This window comes from Drosophila melanogaster, chromosome 2R (assembly GCF_000001215.4).
Source record: "Drosophila melanogaster chromosome 2R".
Taxonomy (NCBI): Eukaryota; Metazoa; Arthropoda; class Insecta; order Diptera; family Drosophilidae; genus Drosophila; species Drosophila melanogaster.
Genome location: NT_033778.4, coordinates 8,614,409 through 8,635,912, shown reverse-complemented (window position 1 = coordinate 8,635,912; position 21,504 = coordinate 8,614,409). Strand labels below are relative to the sequence as shown.

The following is a 21,504-nucleotide window of genomic DNA, read 5'->3' as shown; positions in this document are numbered from 1 at the left end:
TATCATTGTAAAAAACAAATTGTATATGGTTGCCTTGTTATCATCGATTTAAATGACAGACCCCGAAGACTGAGTTATGATTAATCTTTCGCGCCAGCATTCGAATCGCCTAATATTCTCGGGACCCATTTGTTTGATTGACATTTGCGCTGCCTTATCGCGCCCAGTCAATGAAATATACATTTTAATTCTAATTAAATTTCGTTGGAATTAATTGCAGCCCGTACCACCAATAAAGACACGAGACGGGGCCCAAAAGCAAAACGGCGGGCCAGAAAAAAATAAAATGAAAATGAAAAAAAAAAAAAAAGAGAACAAATCACGCGAGGCTGGACCCCCCAAGTGGTTGGTTCGTCGTTGGTGGCCACATCCACATCCCCCCAATCAGTCGACAACGAAATTTAGTTGTTTAGTGGTTGCCGTTGCTGTTTTTGTTGCTTTTGTTATTGTTTTTGCTATTGCTTTTGGTTTTCGGTTTGCCTTTGCAGCGAAGCGGCTCTTTGTCGTTACCATAAATATGGAAATTTTTCATTAGCGATTTCCGTTTCCGATTTATCTTAATGGCCAGCTGGCTGGCTGTTGTTTTGGTTGTTGTAATTAAGAAGAGCTACCGTTTGATGCCTTGGCAAAACATGTTGCAGCTAAATATTGCCGATAAACATCAAGGCGAACGCAATGTTGCCGATGAGACGTCGAAAGGCCAACCGCCAAACCACCAAGCCAGCAACCATCAAACCCACGAAACCACCACACAGCCACGACTGCCTTGGCTCCGAAGAAGAGCTTCGTGTGCGGTCTTTTATCAGGCTTTTGGCCAATGAAAGCGGCTATTAAGTCTTGGCCAGCCAACTGGCAACTTGGGTGGCAACATGCCATTCACCAATCACACATACACAGCAACACGCAGCGAAAATTTGCATAATAATAAGTCTATATTTATTACATTAGGAAAATATATCATACAGCAAGACATTATTGGAATATTGTTTTAATTAAGGATATATGACATTTCTATAGCTGATATTTAAAAGAAAAACCAATGGTTACATTTTGATTGAGTACCATTACATTTTTAAGCAGAGTCATATCATAGGGTATGCGGAAAGTGTATTATATTTAAGTTTGTGCAAATCATATATATAGAATAGTTAAATAAGTAAAACAAATTTTGAAGAAATTTAAAAATCATTTTTTTCAGAAAGCAAATATGATATTCTCAAAAGATATATAGATGATCTTGTAGTATCTAAGTGATAATTAGAATTACAATTTCGAATTCGTAAGATTCCTAAAACTAACAAAATGCAATTATTTCTCTCAGTGTAGCCCCGTCTGTCGGCGGCGCCGCACAAAAAAGAAAGCGCGTGCAACGGGCAAAAAAAAGCCAACCGACCGGAACTTCCACTGGCGCTATATGCAATTATACGATGGGACTGCATCTGTATCTGTATTTGTATCTGTATCTGTATCTGTATCTGTGCCTGTGTGTGCGGCAAACAGTAGCCGCATTTGCCTTTTGCCAAAGATTGACAGCAGAAACTAAGCCTGGGATGAAGATGCCGGGACCACCGTGAAATCCGAATGCCTCCGATGTCTGGGGGATACATATGTATGTACATACATATGTGCATATATACAGATATGTACATATATATACGGCCGATCCGAGATGCTCCCAGTTGGTTGTCGCCACGCCGTTGCGTTATATTGTCAAAAGTAACATGTTGCTCGTGTGCTGCTCCCCTTTTGTTGCGCCTGCAATCTGCAACTTGCAACATGCATCTTGTTTTTTGATCTTGGCGCTGTAAATTACACGCCCAACAGCCGCAAACAATTGCTGTTGGTGGTTCGGTTTTTCCAGCGATGGCGATGCAAATGATTGCTATCTATCTTGCTGTCAACAACGCAATAATTGTTGCCAACATTTGATGTTACAGCCGTTGCTTGTCATAATTTTATTGCTGCCGCTGGGCAATTCTACGTTCTTTGGGCCAATTACAGAGAAGAACGGCTTGAAAAAATCCGAGATGGGATCGAAGAAGTTGACCTGGTGCTGTAATAGTTATAAACTGTTATATTTTTAAAGATTTTATAAATAATTTTTTTTTTTATTAACGGGACGAAAATTGGTTTTAATCATATAAATCATAAATGATTTACATACAGGATAAAAGACTATCTTTATTGTATGAAAACAAATTATTTGAGTAATAGGTATCTGATAGTAGAGGATCTAGCCTTTATCATTTGGCTGATGATTACCCCTAAGTTAACTAACCGCAGCCCATTCCTTGCTGTCTAAGACCGAAGATGAGATCGTGAATGGGTAAAACGTCAGTCTTTGGCTGAATTCGATCAATGAAACTGAAAAAAGTCAATATATACATACTTTTCGAAAAGAATTAGGGATATCCATTTTTGGAGCAGTCTCATTGCTGTCGGCGAAAAAAAGTTCAAGAATTTTTTTTATCAATAAAAAACGACAGTAAGAGCTATAAGTTTCTCGACTATCTAGCTAGTGTGAGTACCAGAAAGAATATTGTTTTTAAATACCAATGGAAATAATCAAGAATAATAAAATAAACCTTTTCCAAAATTGTAGTATTAATAGTGGGAGCTCTGCCCCCCGAACCCTTCACCACGGATACAGCACCCTGGAAGATCTCGACGTTATGGCTGCGAGCAAAGATAAAATAAGCAAAATAAAATTGAAAATGTTAAAAAAGTTTTTTTCTTCTGGGTGTGTGCTTGGTCTCCAAACCTTAACCTCCATCCGCATTCCCAGGCCCTACCCGAAATAAAAACCTAATTTCGCTTTCCTCGGAACGATAATAATAAAGCCAAGCTTTCCGAACGTTTGGCGCACTAGGATTGCCCGATTCCTAGAAAACCGAATATGTATGTTTAAATCGCGGCACAAAGACAGGGTCCAATAATGCCCCACAATCCGCTCCGATCGCAAATGGGATGTGGAGGGCCACACACGTCGATCGCCCAGGAGCGCTGGGAATAAAGAAGACAAAGACGACAGGGCGGCAAGAAAAACAAATAATTGCTAATTTTATGCTCGAATAAATGAGCGCGAGTGAGCAGCAGAAGAAGGATCAAAAAATGGGCGCCCCACCATTCGGGCGGCATAAATTAGTGCGAGCGAGACGGCTGCCCAGAGACGTCACGCACTATCAAACGAGAAAATGATCAATGGGGAACCTATCCACATGCATCGCACTCGCTCGCACTTGAGATCAAAAGGGGGGAGAGAGCAGGCCGGCTAATATGGACCACCCAAGAAGATGACGTCGAATTAAGGGCCACCCACGAAGAGACACGTCGTTGCTCTCTTTCTCGTTGCTGCATGTGTGTTGGTGAGCGAGATGGTACAGTGAGAAAAAAAAGTATCAATTTTGAGCAATGGAAGATGGGATTTATATTAGAAGAGGGTTTAAGGTATTTTAATGGGAATACTATATATACAAGATTTTTTCAATGCTAAGTCACAGGAACAGTATATATATTCTGGACCAGGATCCTTACCCTTACCTAGGTCGATCCGGCCATGTCCGTCTTTCCCTTCGCCTGTATATCAGTTATATCAGCTAATGAGATGGGAGTAAGCAGCTAGATTCCAATACCAAAAATTATTCGAATCGCTCTATAGATCGGATATAAATTATAGGTAACTTGTAGGGCATTAGTATTCTAAGTAATGTCGACGCCATTAGATGGAGCTCGTGTAAAATCTGTAAAATAGTCGCTATGCTGCTGAAACAGCCACTTACTATATATGTTTAACGATATGTCTTTTAAAAGTTGTAACTCAAACGATGATTTAAAATGTATGATATTAAATATTAGAAATAAGTTAAATAGCCAAGTTTTGAACCCATGTAAACATCGATTGAGTGGTTTAAGTGTGCGCTGAAAACCTTAGCTCTTTTTCAAACCACACAGTTTAAAAGTGTGCAATTCATGCACACTCCACTTATTAATTAAAAGTTGCTGGCCAAGAAATCATTTGTTCAGTTACTACATTTTTAAAAGCACAATTGTTAAATTAATTAATGATAACCGGTTCTTCCTGAGATATGCTGCCATCCGCACTCTGGTCACACTGACAGGGCCTCTTGTTCCAGCGTGGTTGTGCAAAAAACTTCGTTTGAACTTTATTTCTACATTTAAGTTATTAAATTCCCGTATCCCGCCCGAAGATGCCACCCAAAAAGGCGCCACCAGGTCCCAGCAAGAAGACGGAGCAGAAAAAGAAGGAGAAAGTCATTGAGGTAGGCTTCGTAACCGGAAAGCCGATGGGTGAGCCCCCCTCTTTGTAAATCCGTGATGTGGAAACCCGGCAGGGAGAAATTCAATAAGATCCACATTGAACTGACCAAGTGTAATTCCATCGGCAGGACAAAACCTTCGGGCTGAAGAACAAGAAGGGCAACAAGCAGCAGAAGTTCATCCAGCAGGTGCAGAAGCAGGTCCAGTCCGGCGGACAGCATCCTCGCCAGGATGGCGACAAGCGCAAGGAGGAGAAGGAGAAGAAGCTGGCCGAACAGCGCGAGATGGCGCTGATCTTCAAGCCGGTACAGACTCAGAAGGTGGAGAAGGGCACCGATCCCAAGTCGGTGGTCTGCGCCTTCTTCAAACAGGGCACCTGCACCAAGGGCGACAAGTGCAAGTTCTCCCACGATCTTTCCCAGGAGAACAAGGTCGAAAAGCGGTCCATTTATGTGGACATGCGCGACGAGGACGATCCGATGACCAACTGGGACGATGCCAAGCTGAAGGAGGTGGTCGAGAAGAAGAGCTCCGGCGAAAAGCAACGTCCCACCACGGATATTGTGGGTCTAAGTTTAAAAAACTGCTTAAAACTCAAAACTAACCTCCCCTGTGTTTCAGATTTGCAAATTCTTCCTGGAAGCTGTGGAAAAATCAAAGTACGGCTGGTTCTGGGAGTGCCCCAACGGCGGAAAGTGCATCTACCGTCACGCCTTGCCAGCTGGATATGTGCTGAAGCGCGATAAGAAGAAGGAGGAAAAGCCCACGGAAATCTCGCTGGTCGATTTAATTGAGAAGGAGCGCGCTGCCCTCGGTCCCAACCAGACACGCGTCACCCTCGAGTCCTTCCTCGCCTGGAAGAAGCGCAAGATTGCCGAGAAGAAGGCCAAGCTGGCTGCCGAGGAAGAGCGCAAGAAGAGTGACTTCAGCAAGGGCAAACAGTTCGGCATCTCTGGTCGCGAAATGTTCAGCTTCAATCCGGATCTGGTCGACGACGGACCCATGGAGGAGGGCGACGCTGCTTTCGACGTCTACAACAGGGAGGACGACGACGATAATGCCGTCGAGTTCAAGGAACTGGATCTGGCTGCCCTGTCGCTGGCCGCCAAGGAGGTGGACGGCTCGGGCACCATTGCCTCCACCAATCGACTACTGGACCAGGCAACCGAAGCAGCCAAAACCGCCGCAGCCGAGGACGCAGCGGCCGACGAGGATGGCCCATCGTCGTCTGCACCCGCCAACGATGCTGCCCCCATCAACAAGGATCTCTTTGTTGATCTGGCCGGCGAACTGGATGACCTAGATCTGGACGATGAGGACGATGACTAGTCCTCCGCGTAGTTTGTTTGAAATGAGTTTGAAATTGATTTCTGCCTTTTAGCTACCCTTCAATCAATAAAGTTGTGGCTCTTAATTGTTGCATTTCTGGAAATGAAACGTATGCGTTTACAAGCAAGTTTTCTCTATTTACTGAATGAATACACGTCCCATTACTACAATAATCACTTTTGTTTATAAAAATACACACACTTAACAAAACTAACTAAATCATCGCATGCCTACCAAAATCCTGGAGGCAAAACTCCGACAGCCTGTGCAATCTGCCGCTCACGCAGGAACTTGGCCAGGAGCATTTCCAGCCGTGTCTTCGGACCACCTTCGTCGTAGGCTGCCAGCTGAGGCATGTAGATATTCTGAATGTAGACCAGCAGCTTGACGAACTGCTTGCCGTAGGTGCGCCACAACTCGAAGCCGAGGGTCTGGAGAATCTCCATGATCAAGGTAGCACTAATATCGGGCAATGGTTTCACATGCACCATGTGCGCTAGCCAGAGCCATCCCTCATTCAGCTCGAAGCATTCATCCGGTCCAGCTGCCTTTCGCCCTTGACTAATGATCACAGCTGCGTAGAGCCGAGCGAGTCCCGTTTGACGCTTAAGGTAAATGTCCGGTTTCTCCAGCTCGTTTTTATCCGTCAGCCGATAGCCTATGGTCTTCAGATACTGCTCCGGAGTCTGTCCCTGCTGCTGGGGTATAACGTAAGGCACCAGAAAGGGTGACTCTTTGTACATGTAGGCGAGAAAAACCTTACCAAAATCCGGCAACAGCTTCCAAAAAGTTATTATCACCGAGGCAAAGGGAAAGGCGGCCTGGGGATTGCTGCATATGGCAGTCTCCGTTTGACTGACAAACTTCTTGGCCATAAGTAGCATGCAATAGTCTCGGGCCAGCGGATGGTCGTTAATAGTTATGGTGCCATTCATCACCTTGGTAGGCTGGCCGGCAAAGAAGCTGTACAGCTTGTCAAAGTTCTGGGCTAGATGCTGCGGACTAACTGCTGAAATGGCGTTGAGGGGCAGGTTTATTGCCCTCTGGCAACCGGTGCGATACTGCTTAAGGGATTCCTCCGTTTGCAGCGGCTTTACGGCATCCACTTTGGACTGATACAGTGCTAGGATATCGTTGTAGAACTTCAGACGGTCTGGGTGAACAGAAGTAGATGTCGCCGTGGCCGCTGGTGGCACATCTTGGGATTTTGGCTCAAGCGGAGCGGGAACATTGGCCGCATCGGCCTTGGCAGTCTCGGCCTCTTGTTGTTTTTCCTTAGCCGCCGATTCCTCCTTTTCCTTCCTTAGCTTTTCCTGCTCCTCCAGCTTTTGTTGCTCCTCCAGCTTTTGTCGCTCTTCCTCCTGCTGCTGCTGCCTTTGTCGCTCGTCTTCCAGCTTCTTGGCGGCCTCCATTTTGAGCTGCTGCTGGATCTGTTCGGAGAACTCGGCCAGCTGCTTAATGATGTCCAGCTCCAGAGCATCCAGGCTCTTGCAGAACTCTTCCGCCTTGATTATGGAGCAGAGGAACTGGCTCTGCATCTCGCAATTGCCCATCTTAACGGAGCTCACGAGCTGTTCAAATTTCTGGCCCAACTCTTTGAGCTGTGTGTTTTGCGCGGCGCACACCTTGACCGTTTCTGGATTCAGAGAAAGCAGAATTTTGGCGATGCCCTCGTACTTCTGGTTGAATCTCCTTTGGCAGCGGGACACGCCCTCCAGGGCCAACTTGTGCAGCTTCTGGTCAATCTGTTGGCGCAGTGCCAATTGCTCGCGCTGCTGGGCCTCTAGTTGTGCCGCAGTCATCTGGTCAGCTTTCTGGATAAGGAGACTTTCATTGCGTTCCCGCAGCGCCTTTTGTTGCAACTGGTCGCGCTGGCGTTCCTCCTTCCTTTGCTGCGTCTCTCGCGACAGGCGCATGGCGTCCTGTTTGTCCCTTATCGCCTTTAGCTGCTGGCGGACACACCTCTTACCCTCCTCCTCCAGTTCCCGCCTAACAATGCTAGCGTTGATAGCCTGTAGGTCGGGAAAGCAAGATATATTAGGCTCAAAATCTATTTTGGGCAGCAGGGGAATCTCGTTATTGGGCTCTGGAGCTGGGCTTTCTTCGGGTAATGGTGGCTCAGGTGTCTTCCGACTGCCCTCCACCCATATAGGTTCCCGATCCTCGCCCAAAGTCCTGCCCGTGCACGTTGCGGACGCCAGAGCCGCGTTGCGCAACGTCGCTGCCATATTTAGACAGTCCATCGCCCGCATCATGTCGTCCATGCTCTAAAAGGTCTCGAATAGCGCCAATCACAACCCAGTGTCTTAATACGATTACTACTTTTAATTTCGAATATGTTTTTACACTTTTTAATCAACAAAAATATAGCATAAGACTGCCAACTCAATTTAATATTACTCGCATTGGGCGGCAATCAGGATTCCGTTATTGTTAAGGGGATACGGTCTTACTTACGAATTGAAATGCTTTGGTCCAGCGATTCCGAACTCGAATTTTTAAAATATATTATTAGTGCAAACTTTATTTAACTTACTTTTAAGACAGTATACATAAGTATACAGTCTATATAATTTGCTTTCCACTTTATGATAAAACCAAAATTAACGATTATTCATTCAATGCAAGCAAGAGATTCAATGAACAAATTTGCGATACCCCAGTAAACATGGTATATTTTCGCGAATGTTTCACGGTCTCTCTAGTCAAAACAACACATAAATGAGGCGATTAAATAATTTAGTGACTTTCTTCACAGCCATAACTGCCTTCTTCTTCGGTAGTTTTCTCACAAAGATACTCAGCTCCGTAGACCAATGTCCGGCGCACCGCAGCAGAATCCCCCACCTGGAGCCGCACCCGAACCTCTTCCTCATGGTGTTGGTGCTAAGCGCACCGCACAATGCCGATGAGAGGAACGCGATGCGGAGGACCTGGTTGGCAAATGCCGGCCAATCCATCGCACAGCCCTACCTGCCCGAGGAACTGATTTATCTTCCGACATTCAACGCCCAGGGCCACTTGCAGGTGGAGCTGGTGGCGGAGCAGGCGAGCCGGCTAAGGCAGTACACGAATTGGCAGCAAAGCCTGCTGACGGAAGGTCCTCCAAGGACCAAAAGGCTGATCACCGTGAAGCACGTATTTTCCATTGGCACACTAGATTTAAGCAGTTCCGCGCTGGCGGAGCTGGAGAAGGAGCAGAATCAAAACAACGATCTCTTGCTGTTGAACCGCCACCATGACACATACAAGAATCTTACCGCGAAGCTCATGCAGTCCCTGTATATCCTGAGACGCCACTACGAGTTCTCGTATATGCTGAAAGTGGACGACGATACCTATGTTAAGCTGGACAGTCTAGTTAATACGCTGGTTTCCTACGATCGCAAGTTGCTGCGCAAGAGGTCGGAGTATAGGGACCATGTGTTGCCTCAGCTTTACTGGGGCTACTTTAACGGCCGATCCACAATTAAAACGAAGGGCCAGTGGAAGGAGTCTAGTTACTACCTTAGCAAAAACTACCTGCCGTATGCACTGGGCGGGGGATACGTTCTGTCCCGAAGTCTGTGTGACTACATTGTCAATAACTCCCAACTGCTATCGCACTATGGGTCCGAGGATGTCTCCGTTGGCACCTGGCTCGCCCCACTGCGCCACGTCTATCGGTGGCACGATCCCAGATTCGACACCTCCTACGCACCGCGCAAGTGTCGGTCCTATCACATGGTGCTGCACAAACGCAATGGGCAGATGATGAGGGACATTCATGACGGTGAACTCTGCAGTGGCATTGGTTCGAGTATATTGTCCGATTACTATTACGATTGGACGAGAACAGCGGACAAATGTTGCGACAGCTTAGTAGCGTAGTCGTGTGGACAGGCTAACCAGCGCTCAACTGGCCATTCTATAGGATTTTCCTTTCCTTCACGACTAGCTACCACGACTCAGCCGGCTGTGCAGAGCTCCTCGCTATGCTTTGTATTTGCAGCCGAGCAGCATCCTCCACTGCGATGGCCAAAAACCAACACTCGCTTTGCGGCTAGTGGGGCACGTTTGCATGCGTAGAAGTAGTTTGAAATGTCGAGACTGCAATGGCAGGTAATAAAAAAGTATTAAAGATGTACATTTTACAATACTTTACTCCATTATGACATAATTCGGGATGCGCCACAAGACAAGGTAAACAATTAGAATGGACACTTAGAAGAACTTAACGCCGTGGCTGCCGTCCATCTCGATCAGCTCACACCTGCCCTTTTCCTCCAGCAACCGGAGGGCACTGAGCAGCACCGCCTCGTCCACGCCGTAAAAGTCCAGGTGAGAGGTGTTCTCGCCGGAGGCTATTTCGTACAGCGTGCAGATGGTGTTCGTCTGGCCCGTTTCCTGCACCCAGTCGTACACCATGTTGCCGTACTCCTCGAGGGTGAACCAGTACACCTGCCACTCCTGGCGTCGCTTGTCCAGCGGATTCGCATGCCCGCTCCGCTCCAGCTCGCCCAGAATGGCCAGGACGAGTTCCGGCGAGAGGCGGCGCTTCAGCGCTTCGTTGTGGAACAGCGGCGAGTTCTGGTCCCCAATGCTGAGAGTAAACCTATTCGTGTGCCTGAGGTATTTGAGAAAGAGATCTGTCCAGACCTTCAGCTGCTGCTGTCTGGTTTCTTCGTGGGGCTGTAGTCTGAAACCCGGGTGTTAGTCGAGTGATGGAGCATCTCCTGGTCGGAACTCACGTAAAGAAGGGTGGGAAGGTGTACTCCCAGGGCCACTGGAACTCCGCCATGCTGATTAACTACGATCTAAACATTTGTTTTTCCAATGTAAGTTATTACTAATGGCCTAGAGTGACCATATGCGCTAAATAGCAAAATACCTTGCTATTCAAAAACCATTCAAAAGTAAAAAAATTCGTTACTTTTTAGTTTTATTATTGTATCCTTATATTTAATATTCGCATTAATAAAAAAAGTTACGAGTTTCCTTAACTTTCTTTTGCATAGCACTTAGCTTACGAGGAATTTAAAGCCATTTTTGAAAGCAAACTATTTAAATTAAACACCCGTTTTAAATTTTGAACCCAATATCCCAAGAAAACACTTATTTGTCATTTACAGTAAAATGCAATCCATTTCTTGTATTTTGTCTTAAATAGAAAAAATTGTGTACATTAACATTTTCATCGGGCTTTTTATGAACTTTGATTTGGGCGTCTGGTTTTCAGTTTCGGTTTCTGCTTTATTCAAAATCTCTGATTTATCAATTCAATGCCTAGGTCTAGAATCAATTTCGCGAGAATGTGGCGACAAAAGAGGGGGATTGCAATGGCTTGCATCGTCAATATACACGCACATATATACTCGTATCTGATAAATCTGCTTTATTATTTATAAGTAAAGTTCTAGGAGGCGCAACACTATACATTCAATATCTGCTATTCTGTATTCCTCTTTCAAACACGCGATTTCCGAACCAATTTAGACACTTTATGTGTGGCATGCTGCGGGTGCTTAGTTACTAACTTTATCGATTGTGTGCTAATGTTTCGTTCAAGTTTAACTTGCTGATCGGATCGGATCGAATCGGATCAGATCAAATGGGATCGAGCTGGGCCTGCTGCCCCCACGGAGCTTCCTTGGCTTGGTATGTACGACATATATGGTAATCATCTTGTTTGCACTATATTTTATTTGGTTTTTGTACACATGCGTGAAATTCTAGGGAGAATGCCATTCGGGGAGTAGGAATAGAGTACAGTTTAGTGTTAGGATTGGATTTCAGCTGGCTAGTGTTTAAAGAGTTTTCAGTTAGTTCCTAGTTAACAAGTGAGGTTTGGTTGAAATCTTTCTTTGCTATATAGGTATTTCATTTCCGTATGCTGTATCGGTTTTGTAAAATAATAAAGCATTTCGCGAGCTCTCTCTCTCTCTGTATCTCAAAAATATAAAGTAAATGCCCCTATGTGTGTGCTTAAAGCATCTAGATTGATGAAAATGTACACTTCAAATGCTTCGCTCTGGTTTGCTTACAACGTAGCTGAAATGCAGCAACAAAATGGCAATGTATTATTTCCCTTTACTTCTTATATTCCTCTTGATTCGCAGTTGGAAGGAATTTTAGTTGTATAGGTGGAAAACGGCAGCTGGATAGCAAGAAATGACAATCTTTCAAAACGTAGGATATCTTTTTGGTTTATGAAACACAAAACAAATCTTAAGCCTGTGTGTATATATATATATATCTTACGAGCATAATCAGCGTAAATCAAAAACAATTGATTTCTTACAAAATACATAAAACATAATTCGCCTGAATTCTATATATCATGTACATACAGTTCCTAGATCTTATACATATACCTACATCCATATATATATACTTGATTTTCTGGTTGTTTAAATTAGTTTTTAAGTATTTAAAAATGGCATGTGGTGACATGTATTACAATACATCATACATATATGGTACATACATTTATATTTAATATCGATTTCCAAGTTGGTATAAAATGCATGCAAGTCGAAGGGCCCGATTCCAATTCCAATTCCAACCCCCCATCGCTCGAGTTTTGGTTAAGCTTGCACGGCACCGCAGGGGTATGGATGTGCCCTATGGTCTAGGTTTTAGTTATTTCATATACATTTATAAAGTTTTGGGATTTTCGAATCACTGCACGTATAGCATGACAGCATGTTGTTTCACACAATGCTCCATATTTCGACTAACGACTAATACTAGGTATAGCTAGAGATCCTAAGCTACAATTTTTGCCTAAGACTGTTCCGGGGGAGTTGCGTTAACTGATCACTTAGCCAGTGGTTCCAGATAACATCGCACCGTGTTGTTCTCATCGAGCATGGCCGACAGGTGGCGCTGCTGATGGTGCGGAGGATGCTGATGGGGATGCGGATGGGTTAGCTGGTGGGGATGCGGATTGGGATTGCTGTGTGATGTATGCGACGACGATGATGTGGTGGACTGTGGTGACAGTTTCTGTAGCTGCTGGCGCTTCTGCGCGGGCGTCTGATTCGCCGGCGGCAGCGGTGGTCCCGAGTTGCCGTGACCGAATAGCTCATTTACCGCCAAACGGCCGCCTGGCGACTTGGCATTCAGTGCTTGCTGCTGCTGCTGCCGGAATGCGCCACGCAGGGAGCCCTCACCAACGCCGCCGCTAACCCCAAAAACCGCACCGTTGTGCTCGGGTTGCGGTCCTGCTCCTGGTGGCAAAGCCCCGTAGTCAAGAGGCGCTCCATGTTTGCGCAGCTGACGTCTGTAAAGGGGATAAATGTAATTTTTTCGTAACGTTGATATAGTCAAACATTAGAAGTACTTACTGAAACCGCCGCTTAAAATCCTCGTCCTGCATCGCCATCAGACGACGCATCCGCTCATCGCTCTGCGGTGGCAATCCATGAGCATCATCCTCCAAGTCGCTCTCGTCCTCCTCCTCATCCTCATCACAGACGCTGTCGTGCAATTGCTCCGCGGCCGTTGCCTCCTCATCCTCCTCCTCGTCTTCGTCGTCATCGTCATCCGCCGTGCAGCGTCGAGCCGATCTTTGCTGAGCCAGCGACTGTTGTTGCTGCTGCTTCTTGAGCTGCTGCTGTTGGCTCCTGGACGAGACACTGCCGCCACTCAGGCTTCCGCCGCCGTACCGACTACCGCCGGCGGCCACCGCCGCTCTCATGTTGTTGAAGACGCCAGTGCCAACGCTATTGTTGTACACCTCGTCCACATCGAAGTCACCCACCTCGTAATGCTGCACATCCGAGTTGCGGTTGCTGAGGATCTCCTCGTAGACCGGCCCACCATCCGCGCCGCCGACGCTGCCTTGGTTGTAGTAGGCATCGCCCATGCCCAGATCACAGTTGGAATGCTTATTTCTATACTGGCGCTGCATAAACTCCTGCTGGTACTGCGCCATGTGTGGCGGTGGAGCAGGGAGCTGCTGCTGGCTACCAGCTCGTCGTTGCAGGTGCAACAGGTGAGCATGTTGCTCGGCCTGCTCCTCGTCCGAGGAGAGTTGCTGCTGCTGCTGCTGTTGCTGCTGCTGATGTAGCTGCTGGCGACGCAACTGTTGCTGCTGCTGGTAGTAGGCAGCCGCATTGCCAGTGGCTAGTGGTGGGTCCAACGCCTCCGCGTATTGCGGATAGCCTGTTGGCTGGCCAGGCTTGGTCTTCTTGTACGATGGATAGAAAAGCACCTGGGAGGCGGCGGCCGTGCGACTGTGCAGAGATCCACTAGGCGAGGCGGGAACTCCTCCGGCGCCCCTCTTCTTTTTGCCATTGTGGCCGCTGTTCGGCTTTTGAGTCCAGTAGAATACCTCGTGCGCCTGTTGCGGCGATGATGCAGCAGCACCCGCATTATTGTAGTACTCCCGCGGTGTTTTCAATCCTCCTGTTCCAGTTGATGGTTGCTTCCAGCTGTAGTAGTCCGGCTGATGGTAGTAAGACTCGCCCAAAGGTCCCTGTTGCTGCTGTTGTTGTTGTTGCTTGTGCGCAAAAATCAGGTGTGTGGACCCGGCAGAGCTGGTGGGTGAGGCATGACCAGTGGAGCGGAGAGTGCTACCTCTTTCGAGCACAACATGGCCACCAAGGGTCTGCGGTGGAGCCTGTAGTGTGCCCGTCATTAGGCCACTTTTTAGGGTTCTTCTTTGCTGGGCCTCGTTCAGTTCACAATCAGAGGTGGCTCCCATAATGGCATCCTCTGTGATGGGCACTGGTGTCTGCTGTTGCTGCTGGGGATCGTCATGCGCCTCTTCGCTCACTCCTAACGGCAGCTTGGGCTTCTTGGACGTGGAGACGCTGCAAAGGGTTCCGGCTGTGGGTCCATTGCCGGTAACAATGCCCGAGGAAATTGATGTTTTCGAGCAGCGCAAGCACTTGGGCAGCCAAGCGTGCTGTCTCACATACTTCCGATACTCCCGCCGGATCTTTTCGTTTTGAATGCAATGGAACACGAAGATATAGAGCCCCAGCAATGTGTTGAAGCAGATGAAGCAGTATCCATACACATCAGCCGTGTCATCGTCCATTTTGGCTCCTCGCAAATAGAAGTAGGCCGAGCACCAAACAGCGCTGAGCAGCAAGAGGAACACAAAGGAGCAGCGTATGTCGAACCTAGGATTTGAGGTACATGGGCATCGAAGGATCTTTAAAGTGTATATGGATTTTCAATATCTTACCGCACGCTAGCGAGGCGAGTATGTTCCTTGGTCTTTAGACCCGTGCGACTTTTGCGGCACATTATAATCCAGGAGAGGAATGTGTAACCAATGGCAGCCTGTAAAAGTGAATTAATTTAAAATGGTAACTGCGCTTTTGAAGCTTCATCTCATATTATGTAACTTACCACAAAGAAGACAAGCACTGGTATTACAAAGGTGGCATAAAACAAGGCATTCGCCTCCATCAGCACGCAATAATCGTTTTGGGTATAGGTGCTGGGATCGATGACCAGCGAGATGGCCACCACGCTCAGCGACAGTCCGTAGGACAAGAGGTAGTAGCAGTTCACCTTGGGCGTCTGGTCCACCTCCAGCAGGAGCTCGTCCGAGGTGAGCGTTGAGTACGAATGGAAGGCTGCAGAGGCAAAGGGTTAGGGCTGCAAAGTGTAGATGAAATTCGGCCTTCTTACCTTCGTAACAGAACCAGGCGGTGCCCGATAGGATGGCACAGTGTAGGAAAATAGTAATGAAGCCGCAGAAAATGCTTGTTTCGGTCTGTTCAATGCCCAGGAGAAAGAGCAGCTCGATGGCCAGGAGGCAAAGGTAAATGCTGGTATAGATCGAGGTGCGCGCGGACTGGAGTGGACAGTTAAAGAGAAGACAGAGTGAAAAGTTAATATAAGTTCGAGAAGTCAGTGCAAATTTTTTCTTTAAGCAGCACCAGCAGAAGGACCCTAAAGATTCGATCATCAGGGAGCTTTTAGACATTTTAAGGAAATTGATAATCTTAAACGTTTTGAAGAATAGGTGTCAGATTTGATAGTCAAACTTAATTTAGAACTTGATTTACAATAATTTTGGTGGGTGGTGGTGAAAATCCAAAGACTAAGAGTAATACGAATACGAATAAAACAATGAACAGAACACGAAACAAGCACAACACATAGGTAATATACATACAAACTAAATGAACAAACACAAAATGCAATATTTACAGGACAAAATTAGCAACATTTGTATATTTTATTAATTAATGAAATACAAAAGAAAGTCAGAAGTGTTCTAGGTATTTAGTTGTACGATGTCTATGTTAAATTTGTTAAACAATCAATGCACATAAAAGGGGTTATGGTATTTCAAAAATGATTAAACGATTAAGTAAAACATGCCAGAGTGATGATTTGTAACAAAAAGAAAAATGAGTCTATCATATGAAGATATTTCATTATTGGTTTTGTGTGCTAATCTTAAGCTATGACAAATTACTACGATACATAAATATAAATGGGAGTCTTCGCGTGCAAGCTGTTACTGGGACGCAACAGTGATCATCGCTGCCCAGCACAGCTTTTGAGTCTTATCTTTGAATCCTGCCAGAGAGAGGTTCATTAACAATTTAAGTTACTTAAGCATTATATCACATGTGTCTCTCGGTCATAAATACATATGTCTAGAAAGCCTAGCCTAGCCTAAAATTGTGTTTATCTGTTTTTTCACCACCACCACCACTTATATTGTAAGTCGTCCATGTTGGCCTGCATAATGATGTTGTTCGTGTTATCCAATCCATTGCCGTCCACATTAAGGTTGTGATTGCGGTGCGGATGTGGCTGCGGCTGCTGGCCACGCTGCTGCTGCTGCTGCTGCTGGACATGCTGCTGCTGCAGATAGTTGTGGCTGATGTTGAGGTTATTGCTGGCGTTGCTGGCCTGAACTGCATGTTGCTGCAGTGCAGCGGCTATTGAGGCAGCAGCAGCTGCAGCAGCAGCCGTCTGCTGACCGTGCTGATGCAGATTCAGATTCAAGTTGTTCATGGCATGTTGCATATTTCGCTGCGGCTGATTGGACAGCACAACAGCAGCAGCAGCTGCCGCAACAACTTGTTGTTGCTGTTGCTGCTGCTGCTGTTGGACATTGTAGTTCAGATTGTTGCGGTGTGAGTTGCGGATGGAATTGTGTTGGATAAAGTTCGTGTTCCCATGACTGGGCGGCGGCACATTGGACTGACTGGTTGGCGTGGTCAGGGTCAAGGACTCGTGGGTCTGGTCGCGAATATTGTTTTGCTGGCGTCTGCTGCCCGACCGCTGATGCGGCAAGGGATTGGAGCCGTTTCTTACCTTCACAAAGACCCCATTGAACAGCTTCAGCGTTAGCAGGGCGATAACTATGAAGACCACGCAGATGCCGATGCTTATGTAGATGAATATGCGCATGTTTCCATCGAACATGGTGAACAACGAATGCTGGTGCTCATCCACAACGTCCATTAGTATGGCAAAGTTTGTCAGGTGGTTGCAACTGCAGACGCTGTGCGTGCGGTTAGTGGACTCCAGACTGCATCCGTTGGCAGACCACGCACTAAAACAAAAACATTAATTCGTATAAATTATTAGGCATATGAGCATATGAGTCTTACTGGTCAATATAGTTCCAGAACACGCAGGTGGGATTCGTTACATTCTCGGTCTTCAGATGTTTCAGTGTCAGGGTTATGGGCTGGGAGAGTTGTATGTGACGCCCCTTGCCCAAGCTGGCCGAGATCACCTTGCTGTTCAGGATGCGTAGGCGCTGTTGGATCTCCCCCGCGTTGACATCGCTGTCGTTGCTCAGGATGGCTGTATTGCGAACTAAGAAAACATTTAGATTATACTATTCTAACGTTTTTCAGTTCTCTGTGGACTTACCGTAACTGCGGGAGCTCTTGAGATCGAAGTGATCATAGCTGGGCTTTAGAATGGATTCCAGGCGATCGAAGGCGGCGAATACAATTCGCACCAGACCGCCTTCACTATTATCTATTAGAGCAGCTCGTGGCAGCTCAATACGATCCGAACTCAAGGGCCACTGATCCGAATCTGGGAAGACCACGCTGGACTGGATAGTCTTGGTTTCCAGAACTCGAACGGAGAGCACTATGGTGATATACAGTTATAAGTATTTTGAAATGCAAACAATGCAAACATTTAGAACTCACATATATTTTTGACTTTTTGCACCACGCTGCGCTCCCTGATGATCGTATCCGCCAGCAGAAAGGCATTGTATTCCAGGCCAGTTAGCAAGGATGTGGCTACACGCATTTGGTCCTCCGGATTGAGATCCAACCACGAGGACAGCTGCGATTCGTCCAGCAGGTTGGAGCCGGTTTTGACCACACAATGCAACAACTCCATGATCATAGCCTCGCGCTGTCGCTGATCCGGGAAGGTCTCCTTGTCGTGCATCATCTTCTCGGACACTGTTTGGATAATCTTCGTGGTGACCAACATGTCGCCGCCGTAGAGCGTTTTGCTACTGGTCACTTCGGACATATCGTTGGCGATGGAGATCAAGGAGGAGTCCCGCTGGTTTACTCGCATTTCCAGATTGTTGAGCCAAAGGCTGCGGCATTGCGTCAGATCAGGTGTCGCGGGATGCCAGGTGGGCTCAAAGTTGCGCAGACGCTGGTTTACCTTGTGGGCCATGCTCACCGGCGGCTCGCAGCTGCTGCTGTTGTGCAGACAGTCGCCACCGCTGGGTGCCGGAGTTGTCGAACTGATGTCATCATCGTACTCATCGTAGCCGGAGTCGGGTATCCTCTTCATTAGAACGCAACGCCACTTGGCGATGCCGGCTGCTCCGCCAGGACAGGGCTGAACATTCACATCACCCACTCGAGTCATGTTCCAGTACAAATTGCGGGCATGAGTGGGGCCGCAAAACAACTTGGACTCATCATCGCCTCCGGACATCCCGGCTGCGTTCAAATTAATATTGTTGATGGTGCGCACCACGCTGCCGTTCCCGGGGACAACGGATCCACTGGCCGCAGTGCCCGGTGGGCGGTTGGGTGAGCTCTTTGTGGTCAGTAGGGTTCCGTCATCAGTTCCGGAACCTCCGACGCCCGTGAGTATCCTCGTGTTGGATGGTGAAGTGGCATTACCGCCAGCCGGCAGCTTGCTGCTCGGCTTGGTGGGTGAGGCAGTGTCTTCACCGTGGTGGTTGTGGTGGTGGTGCAGTTGCGGCGGCGGTGGCAGACCATCATGGCGGCCAGCCGGATGCTTGGTGGTCGTCGTGGAGGTGGCCCCACCCTTCAAACGTCCACCGCCCACGGCTGTCGTGCTGCTCGAGGGCGTGGAGTGCGTGACGGCGGTGTGTTGCGGTGGTACGTTGAACAGGCCGGGATTCCCACTGATTCCCACCACTCCGGGAAGTGTGGGAAGTCTCGGCGGGGGCGGCGCACCCGCTCCAACCCCGGGCGGATGGATCAGTCCACTGCCGTTGCCAAAGATCGGCGGACCATTGCTCAGCACCCATGGCGGCGGACTGGGCCTGTTGGTCGTCGTCGAAGTTTGGGCTGCACTTATGCACTGGTAGTGTGCCTCCAGATACTTGTGGGTACCGGGACAGGGATCCCCGAACATGCTCGTGGCTGCCAACACGCCGCAGCTCTGCTTGTGGGCACATCTGGAAAATGGGAAAAATACGCGTTCATCAGTAAACAGAGTTGGGTAATTTTCACATATTTAAGATGCTTGATTGATTGACTTGTGTTGAAATAGTTTATTGATATTCGCAACCAGAGTATGAAATTTCCAAATGACATGTTTAATGATTTGAAGATCCAATAAACTTTAAAAGATGTATTACCTTGAGTTCAGTACGCTGAGTGACTTGGGAAACATGCAGTTAACACTCCACTCCACATTCCCGTGGTCATTGCAGATGGTAATCGAGAAGCGGCCATAGTTGGCCCGAATGAGGTTGATCACATCGCCGGGATCGCACTCGATGGTCAGTTTCTTACCTTCGCAGGCGTAGGCGGTTTGGTACTTGGACACTGAAAGGCGAAGGCTTCATAAGTCACAGGGTGCTGGGCAGGGTATGGGTTTATATGGACATGGTATATATATATGGCATATAAAAAGAAATTTTTTGGTTAGCGGCGATGATTGTTGTAGTTTGGTTTGGTTTGGATTGGATTGTTGGTGGGCCTGCAAAGACACTTACGATCTAACGATATATGCTCATAGGATATTGACAATATGGTTGGTAGCATGATACGCTTTTACACTGCCTGGGATATACTTAGTAATGCTGAGGTTGATGGTGGAGTATGTGGGTCGTTAGCTTGGTAGCAAGTGCAATAGTAGTCATAAATACCAAATCCTGCCGGCCCAGATCACGAATCATCGATCGTCCATCATTGGTTCTTATCGGCAATGCTCATTCGGCAGTGTTTCACTCGGTTTGAAGTATTCAAACTGAAAGGGAAGATAACATTTATAATGTTTGGTATTATTATTATTATTATTTTAAGGCACATAACTAATAACTTAAGACATGTTGTATTTCGTTAGAAAGGAAAAGGAGAACTATCCTTTTCTTTTATTGATATTGGTTCCATTTAATTTACTTGTGCAATATCACATCAATGTTGAGTCAATCTAATGACCTGGTTACAGTAAATATCAAAAGTGTAGATTCTAATAAATTTAAGTTATTTTAATATTCAGAACCTCTTTGTATAACTCCTATTAAAACACTATATAAGCAATGCAAATATCAAGAAAACATAATTAATTGTAAGAATTATAAATTGCATTTATATATCTTTAATAATTAAAATGGTCTTATATTTATGTATGATGATATCCAGGCCAAGCACACCTATGTACATATGTACATACCTCTTATGTATTTCCGTTTGGAGTCATATTCATGAAAGTTGGACTCAAAAGTACCATTCAACTTATGTATCTGAAAGGTAGAGAATCCATTAGATAATTGTTTACATATTGACTCCTTGGGCAAACACGAACAAGCAGGCAAAAGACAAATAGAAGATAAGAAGATGGCATGGGGCAGGGGAGGGGGTAGGGTAGGGAGCTAAGAATACACACCCTTCTGTGTACACCCACACTGTGGTTGTAGTTGTTGCATGGCCATCGATTCGTGGACAGAACAAAGACCCGTTTTCTTTGTACACCCGATGCACACTATTCACGAACATATATGCATGTGGATGTAAATGTAGAGAAAAGTTGCTGCAGCTGCGCTTCGAGTTTTTTCTGCCCCGCGGAGCCCCAGTTTGGGTGTCTTTCTTTGTTCCAACTCCGGGCATTTTTTTCACGTTGAAAACTGTGGACGTTTCTTGAATTCCGCGAGAATAAAACATTTTTAAACTCGGAATGAAGTTTTCCCGTTGATTTCTGTCGCCAGTTGGCGATTTTCAGAGCGATTTGTTGGCTTAGTTATTGATGATGCCAAAGCCACGAAAAAGACTGGCTTTAAGTTGCTTTTTTGTTTTTTTTTATTCACGGATGCTTTGCTCCTTGGTTAGCACTAGGTTTTACTTCACTTTGGGCAATTATTACACTTATATTTCGGATTAAACTCCATACAACGCAGACGATCCTATTCGCTTGAGAGCTCGATTCACAATCAACTTTCTTTTAGAAAAATTCTGTATACTTGAATGTCTGGTTGAAGCTGGAGGGTGTTGCCAGCCTAAAAACGCAACTATCGGACTGCCAACTTGCTGCTGGGAAGAGCGCGCAATTCAAATAGGAATGTAACGTGGTGATTGTTATGCATACATCGAAGACAAATTACTTATTGATAAATACAAACATATTTAACTGTTTAAAAGTCCTTTGAAAGTGCATAAATGTACTTGGTATTATTATTCACTTTGAGTTTCCTAACAAGTTAAGATACAGTTTAAAATCACCTCAAAATCTTTATCATGCTGGCTA

At 46.4% G+C, this 21,504-nt stretch overlaps 5 protein-coding genes across 13 annotated transcripts; 2 read left to right on the top strand and 3 right to left on the bottom strand.

Moving 5' to 3' along the window:
* The first annotated feature begins 3,950 nt into the window (after positions 1-3,950).
* CG8635 (uncharacterized protein) lies at positions 3,951-5,706 on the top strand. 2 transcript variants are annotated; one of them, NM_136557.3, is made up of 3 exons: positions 3,951-4,280; positions 4,407-4,841; positions 4,900-5,706. In NM_136557.3, the coding sequence occupies exons 1-3, from the start codon at positions 4,209-4,211 to the stop codon at positions 5,605-5,607; spliced, it is 1,215 nt and encodes a 404-aa protein (NP_610401.1). In that variant the 5' UTR covers positions 3,951-4,208; the 3' UTR covers positions 5,608-5,706. The 2 variants fall into 2 exon arrangements, with proteins under 2 accessions (NP_610401.1, NP_001286202.1); NM_001299273.1 differs by having other exon boundaries at positions 4,076-4,280.
* Positions 5,707-5,726: 20 nt separating this feature from the next.
* Gle1 (Gle1 RNA export mediator) lies at positions 5,727-8,013 on the bottom strand. The gene has a single exon (NM_136556.3). The coding sequence runs from the start codon at positions 7,869-7,871 to the stop codon at positions 5,838-5,840; it is 2,034 nt and encodes a 677-aa protein (NP_610400.1). The 5' UTR covers positions 7,872-8,013; the 3' UTR covers positions 5,727-5,837.
* A 288-nt stretch (positions 8,014-8,301) lies between these two features.
* On the top strand, positions 8,302-9,732 carry beta3GalTII (beta-1,3-Galactosyltransferase II). Its single transcript, NM_136555.3, has one exon. It carries the CDS (start codon positions 8,329-8,331, stop codon positions 9,475-9,477), a length of 1,149 nt encoding a protein of 382 aa, NP_610399.1. The 5' UTR covers positions 8,302-8,328; the 3' UTR covers positions 9,478-9,732.
* On the bottom strand, positions 9,733-10,462 carry Vps25 (Vacuolar protein sorting 25). Its single transcript, NM_136554.3, has 2 exons — positions 10,338-10,462; positions 9,733-10,285 (listed from the first exon to the last, which is right to left on the bottom strand). Exons 1-2 carry the CDS (start codon positions 10,385-10,387, stop codon positions 9,811-9,813), a joined length of 525 nt encoding a protein of 174 aa, NP_610398.1. The 5' UTR covers positions 10,388-10,462; the 3' UTR covers positions 9,733-9,810.
* Positions 10,463-10,709: 247 nt separating this feature from the next.
* Positions 10,710-21,191, bottom strand: Cirl (Calcium-independent receptor for alpha-latrotoxin). 8 transcript variants are annotated; one of them, NM_136553.5, is made up of 13 exons: positions 20,650-21,191; positions 20,437-20,506; positions 19,835-20,010; positions 19,397-19,586; positions 17,742-19,213; positions 17,452-17,679; positions 17,184-17,394; positions 16,885-17,125; positions 15,238-15,403; positions 14,953-15,182; positions 14,786-14,883; positions 12,936-14,720; positions 10,710-12,871 (listed from the first exon to the last, which is right to left on the bottom strand). In NM_136553.5, coding segments are annotated over exons 3-13 (5,088 nt in total). In that variant the 5' UTR covers positions 19,836-20,010; positions 20,437-20,506; positions 20,650-21,191; the 3' UTR covers positions 10,710-12,405. The 8 variants fall into 8 exon arrangements, with proteins under 8 accessions (NP_610397.4, NP_001260807.1, NP_001246205.1 ...); NM_001273878.1 differs by having other exon boundaries at positions 19,757-20,010; positions 20,668-21,191; NM_001259276.2 differs by having other exon boundaries at positions 19,397-20,010; positions 20,664-21,191.
* Between the last annotated feature and the right edge of the window lie 313 nt (positions 21,192-21,504).